Source organism: Acanthochromis polyacanthus, chromosome 5 (assembly GCF_021347895.1).
Source record: "Acanthochromis polyacanthus isolate Apoly-LR-REF ecotype Palm Island chromosome 5, KAUST_Apoly_ChrSc, whole genome shotgun sequence".
NCBI lineage: Eukaryota > Metazoa > Chordata > Actinopteri > Pomacentridae > Acanthochromis > Acanthochromis polyacanthus.
In genome coordinates this window covers 2,020,998-2,043,279 of record NC_067117.1, presented here as the reverse complement: position 1 = coordinate 2,043,279, position 22,282 = coordinate 2,020,998, and the positions used below count along the sequence as shown (strand labels likewise).

General features: G+C 40.3%; 1 protein-coding gene across 1 annotated transcript in view; it reads left to right on the top strand.

Moving 5' to 3' along the window:
* Positions 1-22,282, top strand: part of LOC110971126 (poly(rC)-binding protein 4-like) — a 134,011-nt gene that overhangs the window by 85,843 nt on the left and 25,886 nt on the right. Inside the window, exons 10-13 of the mRNA XM_051948554.1 lie at positions 10,501-10,572; positions 17,813-17,854; positions 17,951-18,029; positions 20,239-20,294. Of these exons, the coding sequence (XP_051804514.1) occupies positions 10,501-10,572; positions 17,813-17,854; positions 17,951-18,029; positions 20,239-20,294 (249 nt within the window). The remainder of the gene's footprint in view (positions 1-10,500; positions 10,573-17,812; positions 17,855-17,950; positions 18,030-20,238; positions 20,295-22,282) is intronic.

Below are 22,282 nucleotides of genomic sequence, written 5' to 3'. Positions count from 1 at the left end.
CAAGAACACAAACACACACTATTTAAAGATTCAAGATTCAAGAATTTTTATTGGTCACAATCTTGTAGAGTATGTGTAATTAAATGCAAAATGAAGGCTGCGCAATAAAAATAAGATATTATTTAGAAAAACATGCAATGAAAACGATAGAAAATTAGATAAAAGTCACCATGTCGTAGATTAAAACAGAGTTCCAGATGTTGATGCTAAATGCTAATTTGATACTGTGAATGGTAGCTCCCATCCAGTTAAACCCAAACTAGGCTTTTTCATAGGTATACTTCATCAATTTCTAACTATTCATCACTGAGTTGTGTTTATTAATGCTTCATAAGTAATGCTGACGTATGTGACTTAGTGTGAATTTGGAGGATTGAAACTTTTAAAACACATTCTACCGAAAATAACTTTCACTTTTATTTAGCAGGTTTGATGGTTTAATTTTTAAAGCCTAAAATTGCAAATTTGCCCCAAAGACCTTCTCTGTTCTGAGCAGGACATGACATAGTTTATTGTTAAGTATTTTATTCAGAGAAGAAAACCCGCAAGAAAGTAGATAAATAGGACAAAATGTTTTATTCTCCATGTGTATTTACAACAAAATATTGGCTGGCATACAGGACTGAATAAGCTCCCAACAAATATTTAAAAAATCACAATATTCTGACAGATGTTGCAGTAAGAGTCACTTTTTTACTGAGAAAAAAATAAAAAATGGCTGAATGTGAATGTTTTTATTATTTGGTCTGTTTGGAGAATATATAGGATGTTATTTTGTGACTATTTTGTGATTTTGTGATTTTTATTAATCAAAACTTTGCTGAAATGTCTTTATTTGTGTTTTACATGTGTCATTAGAGTAGAGCTTTTCAGCAAAGGTTGGTTAATGGCTTGTTGGGGGTTGATTAAAAGCAAAAAAACTACTGAAAATCAGAAAAATGCTGAATATCACATCAGATAGTCAGCCCTGGTCAACACTGAATTTGGAAGTACAATCACAAAATGCTTCTTCTGCAGATGGAGGATAGACGAAAATAAGAAAAATACAGTAACGATAGGTAAAAACCAGCTGTTGCTTTTAATGTTGTCCAACATGGAGGTTTAAAGGAGATCATTTGGGGAGTTACTTTGCTGCTACTCCAGGTCTTCTTATGGAAACGTCCAGCTGGGATCAATCAATTCTGATCGGGTTTGTTGACTAAAAGTAAATTACTGAATCTCCCCAGACATTCCTTTAAGTAAATACCAGCGTTTGCAGAATGCAGAATGTGAACACCTGCGGTACAAACCTCTTTTATTCCGCCGTGATTCCGCCTCGAGCTGCTGTTTCTCAGTATAATCTCATTAAGTCTTGTTTCTGTTGATTACAGCGTCTACTGGGACTGTTTGGAGCCGAAGCTGATTATACCAATAACTGATTTTCATACATTACCATATGGAATTGATTTGGACAATTAGATCATGCTATTAAAGTATTAGCTGGAGAAGAAAATTGCAATTACCTTTATTTACATCAATTTACGACCTAATGGTGCCGTGTAAAACGATGTCCGTGCACATTTTTTTTCCAGAGCTTGTTCGTCCTCGTGCTGGCTGACATAACCAATACAAACACTGATCGGAATAGAAGTTATTCTCAACAATTCGAAGCTTCAATAAGTATTGATTAGCTACATTTACTTGGGAATGTGAAAGTAACCTCAGGGATTTAACCTGGCAATAGCCAGATTAATAACTGTGTAGTACTTGATAGTACTCCACAATATCAATCTGGGACCGCTCCATGTAAATCCGTTCGGAGGAAAGAGGCACGGATTGGACAATGCAACAGTATGTCCCGCCTCTGACAGGTTTGTTTTTAGCCAATCGCGGGATCTTCACAATGAGTGGAGCCAATTGGTAGATTAAACTCTTACCAAAACCCGTAGGTAAAAAAGCACAAACATCTTTACCATTCAGAAATCAAAGCGCCTCTCGTTGTTCTTCCTTCAAAGAAGCGATAGGAGATTCAGCTAAAACTGACTTAATAGCAGCATCTACACGATCGTTGTTCTCCGTTGCCATGTTTATTTTGATCTACTGACGCTTGGTGTCGTCTTCACACCCGGATATCCCGCCCCACACACGAATACTGCTGCGTGATTGGCCCGTGCCAACTTGGCTCTGTACGAACAGTGAATGCGGGAGCGGAGCAAGATGGTTTCTTGAGAGATTTGTGAACTCACAAATATCGCGAGACATCAACTTGCTGGCAAGGTTATCAGGGATTCCCAGCAGAGAAAACCCAAAGATGCAAAGATTTAGTAAAAAACTATGAGAAAATCGTGGGAAAGTCAAAATAACAATTAAAGCTTCTAGAGCTAGCATGCTAGTGTTAGCATGCATACAGTTTTTCTTATCTGTTTTCAGAGCCAAGAAAAACTCTGAAATCCCAACAACAACCCAGAAACAAAGCTGTTTCTAACCTACATTTATATTTAGACATCACAGTTTAGAAGTTTTAGTTCTCAGCTGCTTTCAGCATCACAGTCTGTCTGTTAGCATGCTGGTGTTAGCATGCTAGTGTTAGCATAGTACAGCCTCATATAGCTGCTAGTGACTCCAGTGTGATTTTTACTTTTTAAAAACTGTAAATATACAGCTTTGTGTTTTTTCTGCTCACATGTGGTGTTTGTTGTAAACTTACTCTTTCAACCCCCTGGAAACCAGAGTTTGTCTTGTTTTTGTGTCATTCCTCAGCGACCCTATACAGCCGTTGTTCAAGATTAACTGGTGTTCCGATCAACTGGTGATACCAGCGTGTCTGAGACAGATGTTTCGTAGTTGTGACTTTTCAGGACCCCTTACCTACTGACCTGGAAATAAACAATGGGACAACTTCGTCTATAAAATTAGATTTCTGCTGTTCTATACATTTCGGTCTTATGAAAATAAGAGGCGTTCTCATTTTAAAAGTCATGTGCTGTTGGGCTACATGAAAGAAAAACGCGCTTGGGACCAGTGGAGCTGTGATCACTATTTACTGCAGTTTACTGTTTACTCCTGTCAAAGCAGCAGACAGGAGACCAGCACACGGTGTACACGTTATTTAACAAGAAGTTCACCAAGCCGGGTGATAACAGAATGCCAAAGTGTTGCAGTATAACATGAATATATTGATAAGGTACTGGCAGGTTTAGATCATGCTGTAGCTACACTGTCTTATTTAAACATACAAACATCAAAATTTTACCAAAAAGCCCAGCATTTTGGATTTGAAATGCAGCAATTTAGAAAAATTCACAGGACATTCATGTTCAAACGAGCAGCGTAATTTTGTTGTGTCATACTACTCTAAACTGACATCCATCCATCCATCCATCCTCTATACACCGCTTTATCCTCACTAGGGTCATGGGGGGTGCTGGAGTCTATCCAAGCTGACTCGGGTGAAGGCAGGGGACACCCTGGACAGGTCACCAGTCTGTCACAGGGCTACATATACAGACACACAATCACACTCACATTCACACCTACGGACAATTTAGAGTAACCAATTAACCTCAGCATGTTTTTGGACTGTGGGAGGAAGCCGGAGTACCCGGAGAAAACCCACGCATGCACAGGGAGAACATGCAAACTTCATGCAGAAAGATCCCAGGTCCAGGCCGGGATTTGAACCAGGGATCTTCTTGCTGCAAGGCGAAAGTGCTAACCACTACTCCACTGTGTAGCCCCTAAACTGACATGTCATTGAGAAAAGACATCCATTCGTTTCAGTAAAACACATTTAGTGGGGCTCTCAAATAGCTCAGCTGGCTGAACAGGTGATCTAGAAACAGGAAGGTAACCCCGATGCAGCGGTGCGGGTTCAACTCCAGCTCACGGCTTTGTGCTGTAGGTTTTCTTCCTGCTTTTCTGTCTGTCTCTCTATTAACCTGTCAAATAAAGCCAATAAAAAGGCTTAGAAAAAGCTAAAAAGAGAAACATTTATTTACACACCTAAGACATGTGTGTTGCGTGTGTAATAAGTTTTTTTAAAAAGTAAAATAAATAATCCTGAATAGATGAAGCACATTGACGTCCCAAAGGCAGAAATGTGAAATTTCTGGTTAGAATGTGGTCAGATGGTTTTTACAATATCATTGTTTTACTTAAAATGTGTTTAAAAGTAGAACACCTCAGGTTCAACTGGTTAATCGCAGTAATCTTTGATATCGGTACAAGAACTTCTCTTGCTGTTTCTGTCTGACCGTCGGACTGAAGCGACAGACTGTCACCAGTTAATCTGGTGGAGATCTTCACTCTACCACAGCGAAGCGATGTTTCCATTTTACTGGTAGACTGAACAGCCGTGAGTCCAAAAAGAGCAATAATGACAATGTTAAAGCTGACCACAAGAACATTTAAGAGCAGTTTATTGACATCTGTATGTTTTGAACAGGCATCGGTACAGTCACCTATGCTATGTGTTGCCATTGTAACAGCTGCCTCGCTCAATGAATGTCACCAGTTATTTGGAACACCAGTCGTAATGTTTTTAGAGCAACACACCATACTATGACGTTTTTACAGTGAAGGTTCTACTATGGAACCAGTTTGACATGTTCAGGTGTTCTTTGTATGAAAACTCAGAGATTTCAGGGATCAGAAGCTGGTTTTCAACTTTCTTTGTTAACTTTCTGCTTCAACTTTAAACTAAATTTCCTTCACTAAGCCAGCCCTCTGGACTTCCAGTAAGCTGTGTTCCTATTGGCTGTCCAGGTGGCTGCTTGGTGTTATCAGGAACACCTGAGCAGCTCACTGTCTTCCTGCTTTATGTCTGCAGTCAAACATTTCCTCTGCTTCTTTTCACTGAACTGGGTTTGGTTCCGTTGCTTTAGTTTGTTCTTTAGGCGTTGGCTTGCAGCTTCCAGCAGTAAAATCCTCTTTAATGTGTTTCTTGGTGTGTTTTAGGGCTTTGTACTGGATAGTAGTCTTGGTAAATGTGGTTCTTTAGCCACAGTTAGCACATGGTGCTAATGTGTGCAGTGATTCGTGGATTTGGTGCAGCTGAGTTGTGTCTTTATCTTGGCTGTAGTGAGTCTTTAGAGGTTTTTGGTTGTTTGTGAACCAACGTTGGTTGTCCAGAAGGTAAGAGTTCCTGTCCTGATTCTCTGTTTAAAGAGCTTCTCTGGTAGGCTGCCGGAGACTTTAGCGTTTGGGTTGTGCTAGTTTGGTTTTTGTACGGTTTCATTTGGACGACTATCTTGAGGCCCCTCCATGTGGTTTAGTGAGGTTTTCTGGAACAGTTCTACAAAGCAACCTGCAGCATAAGAGACTTTGAGAGTTTTTAGGAAGTTCTGGAGAGCAGACTTTAGAGCAGCACAAACATTTGTCAGCAGTTTGAGCAGGAGAAGGTGAGCTTCAGAGTAGAAATTAAATTAAATTTAAGAAGGGTCTGGTCTTGAACCAGCAACCTAAACAACCAATGTACATGTGTGATATTCATCCTGTGGAGCTTCTCTTCACATCGTCTTCCACCTGGACTGGTTTGCTCGGGAGCATGAGCAACAAACGTGAAAAACTGCACTTTAATATCAATGAATGACACTGAAGTTTAATCTCTACATAAATGAGACTGAGTCTGGATGTGCTGCTCTGTCATTAACTCCTAAGTTTAGGGAAAGTTCAAACTAAAGAGGACAGTTCAGATCAGACTTGAGAATGAGCTGATTCTGAACAAACATCTCAGACTTTGAGCTTCAGCACCTCTAGCAAGATATTTGAACAACAAGCAACTCCAGAGATCCAGAAGTTGGAGAGAGTTAGCTTTAGCTGAGCCACAGAACATGTGGGACGCTAACCTAGCAAACATTTCAGACTTTTCTCTGTGAATTCTGAGAAATAATTTCCTATTTAATGACAGAGCTACACATCTGAACTCAGTCTCATTAAAACAGACTCTAATTCAGTGTCATCCATCCACATTAAAGTGCAGTTAGCCAAAATGTTTGTTGATGAGCTCCAACTAAACCTGTCCAGGTAGAAGGCCACTTTGACAAACAGGAAGTGGAAGATTCCAAGCAGATTTATAGAAGGGGGAACCGGACTGTACTAAGTGTGGTCCAGTATAGAGGGGGGGTGTTTGTGGGTTTTTAAGGCTGATAATGATTATTAGTGAGACATTTGGAGGAGATATTCATTTGCAGTGAATGAAAGTATTAAATCTTGGGGTTGATGGCATTTTTTCATACCAAAGGCTATGCTGTGATACATTCCATGCTTTCTTTTATTTTATTTAGCCTTCATTTATACAGGTAATCTCACTGAGACACTGAGTCTTATTCTCAAGAGAGACCTGTCCTTAAATAACATTACAAGACAACATTGAGTCACTGACAAACAACACGAAGGGACCTATACTAGACAATACAACAATCCAAATAACACTGAGTTCCAGACAAACAGGGTCATGACAATATAATATAGTTTCTGCATTGATCAAGTATTTCTCAATAATGCAGTGAAAATGAGAGGAAATGTGAATATTTACTTTGCCAGTCGATTCTGGTGTGCGCTCCGAAATTTTCTGCTTGTGCTCCTAAAATTTTAAGTTAGAGGCCACTGTGCTCTTAAGGAAAAAAAAGTTAGTCTGGAGCCCTGATTATTGAGGTATTTTCAGTGTAACTAGGAAGCTGGAGTGTTTCTGTAAGACTGCGATGTGTGTAACAACTTTAGCAATGTCTGCTAACTCGCACTCAAACCACAACCAGAGAGAGGTGGCTGATAATTGGTTATATGTATACATTTGGTAATTTTTTTGTTGTTGATGGTGATATTAGAGAGAAGAGAGCTGCTACTGGAGAAACAGGAGAAAAAAAAAATGCGCCATGGGTCCTGTCAGAGTTTAACCAAACAACACGAGAGTCATTCAGGAGGTTTTCAGGGCCCCTCAGAACCACCTTCCCTGGAGTTGGTTGTTTTTTCTCCCTGAAATAAAACTCAGCGAGAGGTTCTTCAGGGACGCCTACTGCGGTTGGAACATGCACAGAGGTCCAGGCGGCTCTAAAACAACCTGTAATTTGCTGTAATTGAAAACAGCTTAGCGAAGCTGAACACTGCAGGCCTTTACTGTACTCTCAGAAAGTAACGCTCATTTCTCAGGGAATGAAACTTCCTCCCTGGAAGCTCGTTTAACAGAACGAGATGAATCTGCCGACGGATTCCGTGATCCTCGGCTGGAATGACAGGATTCCTGTGCCTTCGACTGTCACTGGAAGCACGTTTGTGGCCATGTGAGAGAAAAGCTGTGTGCCGTTATAAACGGTGTGTTCTGTTGGGGAGTGTCAGTCGTAGCCCTACTCTTTATCCGCTGTAGATGCTAGCAAACGTCTGAATATGTGCTGAATCAAACTTTCACATCCAAGCAGCCACATTCAAGCAGTTTTTTCACACATTTTAAAAAAGTATTTACTGTTATTTCCACGTTAATTACAGCTAGTAACTAATAAAATCACTGAAAAATTGGTAATTCACATGTAAACCAATTTAAAAAAAAGATAATTTCCACATCACAGTCTGGATTTTAGCATGCTGATGTTAGCATAAGTACAGCCTCATATAGCTGCTAGTGACTTCAGTGTGTTGTGGAATTACTAATATTATCATTACTAGGGGTGGGAATCTTCAGGCCCATCACGATTCGATTACGATTACGATTCAGGTGCTACGATTCGATTCTGAAACGATTATCTTTTTTCCCTCCAAGCTATTACACATTTCTTTTTGTCTCAGTGTGTGACCAGTCACCACTTTGTGTTTTTAAAATAGTAATAATGAGAAACAATTAAATGAATTAATTTCCATTGTCTTTTATTAAACTAATGGAAATGTGTAAACTGAAAAGTTACAACTTCGTTGTAAAGAACAAAAGGTAGCAGCATCCTTGGCTTTTAACATATCTTGAATCACAATTTGTAAAATGTGAAAATGTCTCTTTGTAGAGTGTCGGGATGGCCGTGTCAGTGAAGTACCGTCGGGATGGAATGTTGTATCTCGGCTCCAACGTGTGCAGTAGTGCTCGGAAGCCCTGGTTCTCCACTACTGAATACGGACGTAAATCCTTGGCAATAAACGTTGCGATGGACTTTGTGATTCGTTTCGCATTTTCCGATGAGGGGGGAAGCTTTGTAATTACTTGTTCGATTGTTCTCTGTTTGGTGGAGGCAGAGGTAGCCTCAACAGCAGCCGGGCATCTTCCCTCCTCGTTCGGGTGAAAACGACTGATGTGGCTCCTCATGTTAGTAGTGTTACCAAAGTATTTTATCTTGATGTGACACAGTTTACATATGTCCAGTTCAAGTCCACCCTCAACTTTGTAGAAGCCAAAATTCTTCCATACATTCGCTTTTAATCCGGAAGGCGCAGGGTGGATCTCGTGTTCAGCCATCTTTGTTATGTGCTCCCGTAAAGTGTACGCCGGGTGACAACGCGCAGCACTACTGAGTTCCGCCTATGTCACGTTATTTAACATTTAAATAATCGGAATTTGGACGTTTGTGAATCGATTCAGAATCGTCCATGCCTGAATCGAGATGCATCTAAGAATCGATTTTCTCCCCCACCACTAATCATTACGACAGGGATTGGTTTATGCTGTCTTTCAATATGTTTTGCAATGAAACTTTTTAAATCCAAACAGTTTATAGCTGTGTTTTTGAACAATTTACTGTTATTTTGCCAACAAATTGCACATAATAACCAGTAAAATCACAGAGAAAAGGTATTAATTGATATGTAAACCAATAATTTCCACCTCACAATCTGTATGATAGCATGCTAATGTTAGCATGCTATCATGACTCCAGTGTGTTCTGGTATCGCGATTATTATAGTTACTACTGGATTTGGTTTATGCTGCCTCTGAATGCATTTTAAATCAATAAAAACAAACAAACAAAAAATCCACATCACATCATGTATGTTAGCATGCTGGTGTTAGCATGCTGGTGTTAGCATAAGTACAGCCTCATACAACTGCTAGTGACTTCAGTGTGTTATTTACTTTAAAAACTGTAAATATACAGCATTGTACAAAGAAAATCATGCTTTTTAATTTTTTTTTACTGTTTTTTAACAATATTGTTAATTCACAGATTATTTACATATAAGACCTAATAAAAAAGACAGAAAAGTATTAATTTGCATCTTTGCAACTTTCAAATAAACTTACGCCCCACAGTCTGTTAGTTAGCACGCTAGTGTTAGCATGCTAGTGTTAGCATGCATACAGCCTCACACAGGTGCTAGCATGACTTCAGTGTTGTAAAATTCAAACATATGTCCCGTTTTCAGCTCACATCACTCACCAGTCTGCATCTCAGGAATCTAAACCTCACTGAGACCTGATTTAAATCTTCTGAATATTGATTTCAGCCGGTATGAAGGAAAATCTCATGGTTGTTTACCTACAAGTGCCTCTTCTCCCCCTGATCCTGCAGAACGTTGAGTCGAGCCAAATGAAATCGGGCTGAATTTGGACGATTCACCTGTTCTGACCTGGTTTGGCCCCAATTAGCACATTTTTCTCTCCACTATTACGAAATGGCGGCGCAGAATCCTGCATCTTTAACGATTCCTCCCCGCAGGGTTTTCAAAGCACCTTGAGCTGTGGAGGAAAAGTTTTTCAGGAGGAAAAGTTTTTCTGGGACGTGAAACTCGGATGCTTAATTGGTCGGAGGAATCTGGCCGTGTGCAGGTTGTCATTTGGTCAGACGTGGATGGTTTTCCCAGAGATCTGCCACTTCTCGGTCAGTGGACTGTGACAGAGTCTCTCTGCAGAGCTGTCCGGCTTATTTAGTCGTCATTTGTCTGTTTGTGGATCCAACGCTGTCGGGCTCTGAGGTGAAATACATCCATCAACGGCAGCTGAGTTTCTGCTCAGCAAACTTAGAAAGTAGATGCAAGTTTATGATGACAAAGATTCAATAAAATAAGGTCACATTTCGACTCATAGAGCATCAAAATGTCTGAGAGTTGAGGGTTTCTACTCATCTGTGTGGGAGTTTCTAAGAAAGACAGGTGTTGTCAGATGTTCAGATAAAGCTCAAATTAGAAATGTTGAAACATTTAGAAAAATTTCATTGTTAATCCAGTGACTAAAATATTGTTTGCAGACAAGTGGTGTGTGTCATTTAACTGTATGAACTGGTTGATGATCAGTCATGATATTTAGAATGTTAACTGCACTTTTACATGTTCTGGCCTGATGGCCTTATTAATGGTGTTTATAATGATGTTAATGGCGTTATCAATAATGTTATTAATGTTGTTCTTAATGATGTTATTAATAGTGTTATCAATAGTATTATTCATGGTGTTATTGATGGTGTTGTTAATGATGTTATTAATGATGGTATTGATGGTGTTATTAATGGTGCTACCGAGTTTGTCCTGCAACATTCAGGTGTTTTAGTTCGACCAGTCCGGGTCTCTAACTCCACCGTTGGCTCTGCTTGTGTCTCTTTTTGCTGGCTGAAGGTGTTCGAGGCGTCAGACTTCGGTTCCCATCCCCTGTTCTCGGTGGCTCAGGGAGGCGTCGACCTGCAGCAAGTAAGTATGGCCGCCGGGGGTCGAAGGTCAGGGTTCAGGGGTCACAACAACACCAGTTTTATTTAATCTGACAGTGAGGTGTTCCACCGAGGTTGAATCGTTTTGACTGCAGCTGCAGAAAGAATCATTTACATCGCAGAATGTTAAAGATCTCATACAGTTTATTCAGGATTAGCGTCAACACATGACTTCCAACATCTTATTATCTACATTGTGGGCTCGTATTAAATCAACAGATCCGTTGGGAAGAATCTCTCTGTGAGCTGTGCCGGTAAACATTCACCTCCCTGCCTTCAGGGCTGCAGCCAGAGGATCTGAATTCAATCACGGCCGCACAACGGCGTCATAAAAACAGATGGTCGGAGCGGTCAAGGATCCCAGATTAACACTTCTGCACAGAGGGGCTCGATAAACATGAATCTTCTGTTTCCACATGAAAAGATCACAAACCGGAGGCGCATGGTGGCCAAGGCTGAGCAAAGACGAAGGCCGGGGAGTGAAAAAAAAATGCTGTGAAGGAAAAGGTGACGAATAGAAATAGAAAAACAGGAGAAAGAGGGAAGAAATACAACAAAGAAATGGGGGTTGTAGCGCATCTCCCATTCTGTTTGGTGAATTTATCGGCTGTTAGACGCAAAAAGAAGTCCAATCAAACACATCCTCCCGGGTTTATTGCAATTTTCCACGTGTTGTCTGTCTGGTTCTTCAGTCTGAAAGTACAAATGAAACACTAGACTGCAGCTGCGAGGATGAAATGGGTAAATTCAGGGTTGAATCAGAGCTACAAGAGGAATCAAGTGGAACAGCTTTAAAGTGTCCTCAGACAGTCTTTCAGAAAAGTGCATCACAAGGGATCAAACGCAGGAACATCGGGTAAATGTACTGAAATCATAATGCATGAATGTGCATCGTGTGACTGTTATAATATTTGATGTAATTACATAATCAGATTTACAATGAGTCTGCAGCGTTTAGCAGCTGCAGCAACCATCTGCTCACACAGGAAGCGTTCAGGTACAGTTTTAATCAAAGGTCAACAATGTTCTAACAGCCCAGTGCGCAATAACTGTAGGAACCAGACGGATATAGACTTGGAAGTAGATTACGCTTCTATTAGGGATGCCCTGATCAGTTCGCAAAGATCAGGATCAAAGCAGATGAAGATGAACTGATTGGTCCTTGGATTACATCCGTTGTCACACATTGTTCAATTGACAATCAATATTGCATTAATTTGTAGTACAACTTGAGTATAGTGGACATTTATCCTGCACAGAAATTCCTTTTTTCAATCTGGGAAACATGATAAAAACGCTATCGTGGTGGACGCCGGCTTGATTTTACATTTACACTCCCTAGAAGTCTATAAGCGGTACAAAAGTCTTTCTCATGGTGCCCCTTTACTATCTAAGCTCCCACAATGCTCTCTGATTTCCAACGCAAGTCTGAGTGACGCCTCCACTGGTCTCTACATTATTTAATAGTAGGAGGTACTACAGCTGATCTAGTATACATTTCCTGACATCCTGTAGAGAAAATAGGTTTTCTAAATCTGTTGGAGCTTGTGGAGTCACAGTACATCCTACCCTCTAATGCTACATTTACCCCCTAACTCTATATTTACCCTCTAATGCTACATTTACCCGCTAACGCTACATTTACCCTCTAACGCTACATTTACCCTCTAGCGCTACATTTACCCTCTAACACTATATTTACCCTCTAACGCAGGGGTGTCAAACTCAGTTCCTGGAGGGCCACTATCCTGCATGTTTTAGATGTTTCCCTCTTCCAACACAGCTGATTCAAATGATCAGCTTATCATCAAGCTCAGCAGAAGCCTGATAACGAGCCTGATCATTTGAATCAGCTGTGTTGGAAGAGGGAAACATCTAAAACATGCAGGATAGTGGCCCTCCAGGAACAGATCTTGACACCCCTGCTCTAACGCTACATTTACCCTCTAATACTACATTTACCCTCTAACGCTACATTTACCCTCTAACTCTATATTTACCCTCTAATACTACATTTACCCTCTAACACTATATTTTCCCTCTAACACTACATTTACCCTCTAACACTACATTTACCCTCTAACGCTACATTTACCCTCTAACGCTATATTTTCCCTCTAACACTATATTTTCCCTCTAACACTACATTTACCCTCTAATACTACATTTACCCTCTAACACTGCATTTACCCTCTAACACTACATTTACCCTCTAACACTATATTTTCCCTCTAACACTATATTTTCCCTCTAACACTACATTTACCCTCTAATACTACATTTACCCTCTAACACTGCATTTACCCTCTACCGCTACATTTACCCTCTAACACTACATTTACCCTCTAACACTACATTTACCCTCTAACACTGCATTTACCCTCTACCGCTACATTTACCCTCTAACACTACATTTACCCTCTAACACTACATTTACCTTCTAACACTACATTTACCTTCTAACACTATATTTTCCCTCTAACACTATATTTTCCCTCTAACACTACATTTACCCTCTAACACTACATTTACCCTCTAATACTACATTTACCCTCTAACACTGCATTTACCCTCTAACACTACATTTACCCTCTAACACTATATTTTCCCTCTAACACTATATTTTCCCTCTAACACTACATTTACCCTCTAATACTACATTTACCCTCTAACACTGCATTTACCCTCTACCGCTACATTTACCCTCTAACACTACATTTACCCTCTAACACTACATTTACCCTCTAACACTGCATTTACCCTCTACCGCTACATTTACCCTCTAACACTACATTTACCCTCTAACACTACATTTACCTTCTGACACTACATTTACCTTCTAACACTATATTTTCCCTCTAACACTATATTTTCCCTCTAACACTACATTTACCTTCTAACACTATATTTTCCCTCTAACACTACATTTACCCTCTAACACTACATTTACCCTCTAACACTGCATTTACCCTCTAACACTACATTTACCCTCTAACACTACATTTTCCCTCTAACACTATATTTTCCCTCTAACACTATATTTTCCCTCTAACACTACATTTACCCTCTAATACTACATTTACCCTCTAACACTGCATTTACCCTCTACCGCTACATTTACCCTCTACCGCTACATTTACCCTCTAACACTACATTTACCCTCTAACACTACATTTACCTTCTAACACTACATTTACCCTCTAACACTATATTTTCCCTCTAACACTATATTTTCCCTCTAACACTACATTTACCCTCTAACACTACATTTACCCTCTAACACTATATTTTCCCTCTAACACTACATTTACCCTCTAACACTACATTTACCCTCTAACACTATATTTACCCTCTAACACTATATTTTCCCTCTAACACTACATTTACCCTCTAACACTACATTTACCCTCAATTGCTACATTTATCCTTTAATACTACATTAATACTAACCCTAACCCTACAAAAATGCAAAAACTCACCTCCAAGGCATTTCATTCTGTGAAGCCATTTTATAGTTTATATTTGTTAAATTATATTTTAGATAATTTTATATATTTTTAATCAATTCTATTAGGTTTTTAATGCAATTTTTAGTATTTCAATATACTACTACTACACCACTATGCTTTGTCTTGATCATTTCTGTTACTAGAATAACAGAAATCAAAGTGATAAAGTTCAGATTTTTGACATCCAGTATCAAAATGAGCACTGAGAGTCAACATCTGGAGATAATTGACGTACATCTTGGCATTGTTTAATCAAACCGTCGTAACTTACGCAGCTCTGAAATATAAAATTGTTGTTTGTTTACCTCAGCTTCATGTAAACAGGCGACGCTGCCTTAAAACTTTATAAAACTCACTTCTTCAATCTTTGACCCAGACTTTCTTAACGTCTGCCACATTTTAAACGACTAATTTCCGGCTGATGGCATCGATGAGAAATCCCCGGCGCTGTAATCTTGAAATAAAGATTAATGTTTAATCCCAGAAATGGCTGCCTGACAACCACAGATGAATCTGTCAACAGAGAGCCTCGCTTTCACCCCTAACTTCCCTCCGATAGACGAATCCTCCCCCGTCGGCCTCGTCTCCTCCCTCAGCTCTACCAAATAATGAATTAAAAGCCTTAATCTCCTCCAGCAGCCACTTAGCTCTGCTCCAGCCCTCCTCCATCCCATCTCCTGTCACTCTTCTCTCTCCAAAAACCTCTTCGTTTACTTCCCATCCTTTTTATGATGTTTTTCTTCTTCTTCTACCTTTAACTGCTCCATAAAGAGGTTTTCAGGTGATACGATGGAGGTAAGATTTCAGAAAATACTGAAAAATGTCCATCAGTGTTTCCCGAAACCCAAAGATCTTTAGTTTACCGTTACAAAGAAGGAAAGAAACCAGAAAATAGTTACAATTAAGAAGCTGTAAATGTAGCTTTAGAGGGTAAATGTAGTATTAGAGGGTAAACTACAGACAGCTCTTTTGGGGTTTAGCTAGCAACAGGCACCATGACAAAGACTTCTGTGATGCCTGATTACCTCCGACTAGACTTGATGTCTTTAAAATAAGCTGAGAAGGGAATCAAATGGTGTTCCTATATGCCAGTAAATAATGTAACTGAGCTGTCTTTGCAGACTAGATAATGTATTTGTTGAATAAAACAACAATGTTGTTAGAGTTTAGCTAGCAATGGGCACCATGACAAAGACTTCTGTGGTGGTTAATGACTTCCAAACACACATACTGTGGTTAAAACAAACTGGGATGAATGGGATGGTGTTCTTCTATCCCAGTAGCATATATGGAGCCAAGACATGCTAGAGAGGTCAATTAATCAGAGTATCTGTTACGTCATTGATTGATAAGGCTACCTATTATTGATGCAGAGAATTACTAAAAGTTGTGCTCTTCCTTTCTTTGTGACGCTGGATGTAAATAAAAGACCTGGTTTAAGTTTGAGTTGGTTCTAATTAGCTAAAGGTCCTGATTTGGGTTTGAATTGTAAGATGAGTAGGCTAAATATCTGCACTGAGTGATTCTGTAAGATCAGAAAGTTGGTCTAGAAACTAGAAGCAACGCTGCATCACTCTGCTCTAAAAAGTACTGAACCGACGGAGCTGCTGCTGCATCTTTCATTTGTGTTGCATTAAAGCAGCCATGAATATTTATACGGTGTTAGTTTATTTTTTGCGCAGGGACCATTTGGTTTGGGAGCCCGGTGCAGACTTTAAGGTTCAGCACTGAGGGTAAATATTTACCGGCAATCTGCAGATCAAGGAGAGGCATTACAATATCAAGGAGAGCGAGCACACCGTGGTCGATTCCTCTTATTTTAAACTCCTCCTTCCCTCCGAATCCCTGAGTCAGCATCACGAGTCAAAAGTTCAGCAGCACTTTCAACTTTGAAACGTCTTACATAAGGAGTCGTGAACCTCGGGGAGATGCACAAATCCACCAAATATCTCTGCAGAGTCCTTCTTTTCTTTTGCATTTGTGAACACCAGCCGTGTCCTCCTCCTCCCGCCGCCGGTGGAGGTGAAGCGTCTCTTTGAAGCTCACCGTGGGATTCAGGGGAAACTCTTAAAGTCGTGATGTTGCACAGATAAACAGATGATGGATGGAAGTGGTTTTACAGTGGAGTTTTCACTAAATCCAAGTGGAGCAGAGGGAGCATTAATCCTGACGATGCTTCACTATAGAGACCAAGAAGTGGATGGACGGACCTTTAACTAGGGATCTTTTTAAGTGTTTCATTGGTTCAGAGATCTTAGAAAACGTCAGCCTTTTTCTTTAAACGACTAGACTTTCTGTCTCAGTGCTCCCATTCTAGCATCTATAAAGAAAATAAAACCACTCTTTGACATGAATTTCTTTCCATTAATCCTCTGAACTACAAAAAAATGTCCAAAATGACACCATTTATCAGCCAGAAACTGGAAAAACTAAATCAGATTATCAACATGCTGATGGAGAGTGAACACTGTGAGGACAAATGAACAAAAATAGGCCTAAAATTCTGATATTTCATCACGTTATTCTATGCTTTTCGTTGAAAATTTTTCCCAGAAACAAACCATTTGCACCAGATCCTGTCTAAAATCGAGATTTTTCAGCACAAGAGACAAACTGAGAGGAAAATCAAACCCGCTGGATAAACAAAATAAATGTAGCATGGCTCAGAAACATTGAACAGGGGAGCACGTTGTTGGAGATACATTCAGCATGGTGAAACATCTTTCTACAGATGATGAGTAAAGTAGAGAGAAAAGGTCTGGAAATATGGACATAGATAAATTTCTGTAATATGTGGAGACAAAATCACCACAAAGAGACACGAAATGTCAAAAATGACATAAAACACCAAAAGTGACAAAATGACCTCCGAAAAGTGCTAAAATCCCACAATAATGTACAATTAATGGCTCGAAAACACCATTATAAGAAGGAAGTTGTTGGAGATCCAGTCAGCATGGTGAAACATCTTTGTACAGCTGATGAGCAGAGTAGAGAGGAAACGTCTGGAGGCATGGGAATAGTCCAATATCTGTAGTGTCTGTAGTGTAGAACCGGTCATGATCTAGTCATGATCGTTCTGTTTCCATAGAGGAGCAGGACTTTAGATTGCAGTGAAACATGAGAACTGGTTGAAGTTCATGGGGTTAAACTGAAGATACCTGAATGTGTCTTCTTCATTTGTGAATAAACCCTCTGCTCATGTTTTCTGTTAAAGTTTGTTACTCAGTCACACTTTCATGTCCCTTTCAGCATCATCTGAAGAGTTTGCAGTCGCATTAGCAGCCGGGAACACACAAAGTTTGAGCCTCTGAAGTTCTTTCAGAAAGACTTTGTCCACATTCTGGCAGCAGTACTGGTCAAACACATCACAGAGAGCTAAAGACAACAGATTGTTAGCGAAGACCGTCGGACTGCAGCCACAGCCTCCTAATCAGAGGGAAAACAGTCACTTATGTAGCCTGAAAATGAAAATCCACGGCTGGAAAAACAACAACGCGCTCCCTGCTGCTCTGGGATGAAACCTAAAGCAGCCCAACTCCACACTTCTTTTCTTTCCCGGCTGTTGACAGTTGCACAGTACAAAGATTGTGTTTACAGAGATTCCACTGAGCAGATCAAACTGAAAGTGTGAACCCCCCGGAGGAAATTACGCCCTCGGAAACAAAAACCTGCTCTGCTCGTGTCAACCAGACCTCCTTCTTTGTGTTTCAGACGTACGCCGTTCAGAGCCACTACGGCATTCCACACTCAGAGGTAACGTCGGCTTTCATTCATTCTGGTGACGTTTGCTTTGAGGACAACGACAAGCAGCCTGTTTTTAACGGGTTTTTATTTCTGTTGCTCTGTCAGTTAGCGAAGCTGCACCAGTTGTCGATGCACCAGCAAGGCCTGGCCCCAATCAGCCAGTCAGCGACACAAGTCCTACCTGGTACGTATAGACACCAACACACACCTGGACCACTGTTTTTAGATCTGTACCATCAGATATCTGGATAGAAAAGCCTGATTCAGCTCTTCGTCACACACACATTATTGATGGACGCCATTTGTTGGGTTCTCCTTCAAAATAAGAGTCTGTACCGTGTAGTAAACATTTAATAGAGGCTCCACAGTCAGCTGTTTTCCAGCAGGGGCTAACTGGAGCTAATAGGAGCTAACAGGAGATTACAAGGGTCAGTTGGAACATTACGGCATGAACAGAAGTTAATCAAGGCAAACTGAAGCTAACAGTAGCTAACTATAGCTAACAATAGATATCTGGAGCCAACAAGAGCTGTTAGGGGCTAGCAAAATTCACAATAGACCAACAAGAGCTTTCTGAAGCTCGAAAATGCTAACTGGAGACAATGAGGTCTTTTTTTAGCTAGTAAGAGCTAACTATATGGAGCTAGTGAACACTAAATGGAGCAAAACAGAAGCTAATAGGAGCGAGCGAGTGCATACTGGAGCTAAAAGATGTTAACTGCCTTCATTAATAAATTTATTTAAAAATTTTTAAGATGGGTCAAACATGGTTTCTGTCATCGCTGTGATCGTAACATGGTTCTATTTTTCTGTCCATGTATAAAAGTGTGCAGTCGATCTGTCAGCAGAAAGATGTGTGCTCACTTTGTTCTTTGACTTTGAAGCCTTTTTTTCTTTTTTATTCTCTGACAGAGAAGTGAATGTGAGAAAAAGCCGATTTATTCAGAAACTTTCTTTCCAAGTCATTACCTCGAGTTTCATCATTCCATCAGAAACACGGAGGATGTTTGCTAACGACGTATTAATTTTATCGGACACGCTCCCAACTTATCTTTCAAAAAGCACAATCCTCTCTGTTCATTTGGTGAGGGAGCTTTTTCAAGTATATAATTAGATAATTAAAGTTGTCCGGTTTCTATTTGGCGCTCCGTCCTGAATGGTAATGTGTGTGATGGCTCCGAGTTACACTGCTCGATTCACTGAAAGGTGGAAAAACAGCCGAGGGTTTGTGGAAAATGTTGAACGTCTCTTCATTCATCTTTAACGCTGATAGATGCTCTTTATGAGGCGGCTGAAGGAGAACCGCCGTTAGATCCTCTTCAGGAGGTCAGAGGTTCCTGAAAATGACGAGGTTCAAGAACATTTCAGCAGAATAAATGTTTGCTGCTGCTTCTGGTGACGATCTCTGCTCAGACAAATACCTGAAACTAAGGCAGGGAACGAAAGAAAAGAGTCTGACAGGGAGAAGAGGGAGTAAATAATGAGACAGAAAATACAAAGATAAAAAGATAGACAGCCAACAAAAGGTGGAAATGAGAGAATGAAGGAAAGAAAGGAGGAAAAAATGTTTATCTCACTGCTTAAAAGAAACCAGAAATTACAAACAAAATCACACAATAATGTCTGGATTGAGTTGGAAGATTTTTAAATTAAACTTGAAGGAAGGAAGGAAGGAAGGAAGGAAGAAAAAAGAATGAAGGAAGGAATAAGGAGACATGGAAGGAAGGAAGAAATTAAAGGAATAGAAAGGGAATAAGAACAGGAAGACATTGAGGAAAAGAAAGAAAAGAGGAGGGAAAAGGAAGCGTAACAAAGGTGTCAAGTAAAGGAATAAAACTTGAATAATGAAAATAGGAAAAGGAGCTGAAGACAGAAAACAAGATGAAGGAAAAGAGTCAAAGGAAGCAAAGCAATGCAGAAAAAGACAAGAATAAGGAAGACAGGAAGGAAGAGAATGAAAAGAGGAGGGAAAAGAGTGAAAAGGGAGTAAAGAGAGAAAGAAAAATGTGCAAGGTAAAGGAATGAAAATAGGAAAAGGAGGGAAGACAGGGAGGAAAAGAGGAGGAGAAATGGTCAAAGGCGGGGAAATAGGAAGGGAGTAAGAAATGGATGGAATAAGGAAAAAGAAAGACGAGGACTGAATGAAATGCTGTTTCAGAACGAATAAAACCTGAAACTTGTTGCTTTGATAATTTTCTCTCGTTAAACTGAACTTTCGGCTTCATCCCATCAGTTTTACTTCTTTATTTCTGCGTCTTTCGTTCAGCCCCTTCGTCCTCCTCTTCATCATCTCTGACCCGATCGGTCGCTGATCCACTTCTGGTCCCTGCTGATTTACCGCAGAGTTTTCCGATCGATTGCGCCGATTGATTTGTGTCTGTTGTGTCTCTCAGGAGGAGTCGAGTCGAACTCTCAAACCACGTCTCAGGAGCTGCTCATTCCAAACGATGTGAGTACGAAGCTCTGCAGAACTTCACACCTACACGTGAACTCTTCCTCCAAACACCTCCTCACCTACCTTCAGGTTTACAGAGTACAGCCTTCATGTGAGTCCAGTGTTTCTGCCTCCATCTGTCCTCAAACATTCAGCTCTGGAACAAAACAATCGATCTTCTGCCTCTTCACGTCTTTTCTTTCTGTCCTTTTATGTCACGTGAACATTTGCGTCCATCCAAAACTCAAGCTTCACGTAGTTCAGTTGGAATCGGTGCAAAAGTAATCCAAAGCTGGCTCTGTTCCCTCCTCTTTACTTCCTCTTCCTTCTTCCCCTTCCTTCTTACTCTTTCCCTCCTCTTTTCCTTCCTTTCTTCCATCCTTACTCCCTTCTTTTTCTGCATTTCTTTCCTTCCTTAGTTTTTACCCTATCTTTGACTCTTTCCCTTCCTTTCTTCCTTTCTGTCTGTCCTCCTTTTCCTATTTTTATTATTCAGTTTTTATTCCTTTACCTCTTTCTTACTCTTCCTTCCTTTTTACGATTTTCCCTCCTTTTTTCTTTCCTTTCCTTAATGTCTTGTTTTCCTTACTCCCTTTTTATTACTTACCCCTTTCTTCCTTTTCTTCCTTTCATCACTCCATTTTTCTTCTTCACCTTCTACCTTCCTTTTGACTTTTATTTCCCCTACCATTGACTCTTTACCCTCCTCTTTTCTTTCTTTTCTTTCCTGTTTTTCTTCCATTCCTTACTCCTTTTTTTGCATTCCTTTCCCTCGTTAGTTTTTACACTACCTTTGACTCTTTCCCTCCTCTTTTCCTTTCTTTCTTGCCTCCTATTCCTATTTTCAATATTCTCTTTTTATTTCTTACTTTACCTTTTTCTTACTCTTCCTTCCTTTTTACTATTTTCGCTCCTCATTTCTTTCTTTCTTTCTTTCTCTCATCACTCTGTTTTCCTTCTTCCCCTTTTACCTTTCATTTGACTCTTTTCCCTCCTCTTTTTCTTCCTGTCTTCCTTCCTTACTCCCTTCTTTTTCTGCATTGCTTTCCTTCCTTTGTTTTTACTCACCTTTAACTCTTTTCCCTCCTCTGTCCTTTCACCAATTACTCACCATTTTTACTTCTTTAATATACATAATTTTTCTTTTAAACGACTACCAGCTAAACCCCCACAATGCTCTCTGCTTGCTAACCTACCAGGAGCTAACAGGCTGAATCATCCATGTATAAACTCTGGCTTTATTCAAATTAAAGCTGCCACAGACTGGATGATTCTAATCTATTTAGATGCCTGGCAGTGGGTTTTGGTTTGGTCCGTATATTATTCTACAAACAGCAGGGTCAAAGAAAACATGGACCCTGTGCTCTGCTGCTGCTTCCTGCCCTGCAGAGCGGCTAACAAGGCAGCCAAGCGGTGAGCAGCTCGGTGTCGGACTGAAGGACGAGTGACGTTTGATGGACATCCTGACTGTTCGGAGGTCAAAGCTGTGACCTCTGCCTGCTGTGACGGCCTGAGGCCTCCGTCCATCCATCACAGCAGTAATTCATCCGGTCTGAGCTCAGCTGCTTGAAGCTCCTCAGTGGTTTCTCTGTTCAGTGCAGCTCCGTCTGATTAATCAGCACAGCGCTGAGCTGTTTACATGTTTCTGTAATAGGACCGCTCGCCTGATAATCTCACCCGCTAAGGGCATGTCGGTGTTGTGACTGATCGAAGTGATAAAAAGGGAAATGATAGAACGAACACACACACACCAGAGGAGCAAAATCAACATAATTAGTTTGATTTGCTCGAACAAATGAAAGCAGCGCTGCACCTGGAAATCCAAGAGTCCGTCCTGCAGCTCAGAAGCTAACCTCTGGTGTTGTTTTAGAATCATTTAGTCTGGCTGCGTCTCATTATCATTCTGCTACTGGAGAAAATAAGCACTCCGGTTTGTTTGTACTGCTTTAAACCAATCACAGTTGTCCTAAGTGGGACCCAACTTCAGTGTTTCCACAAAGTAC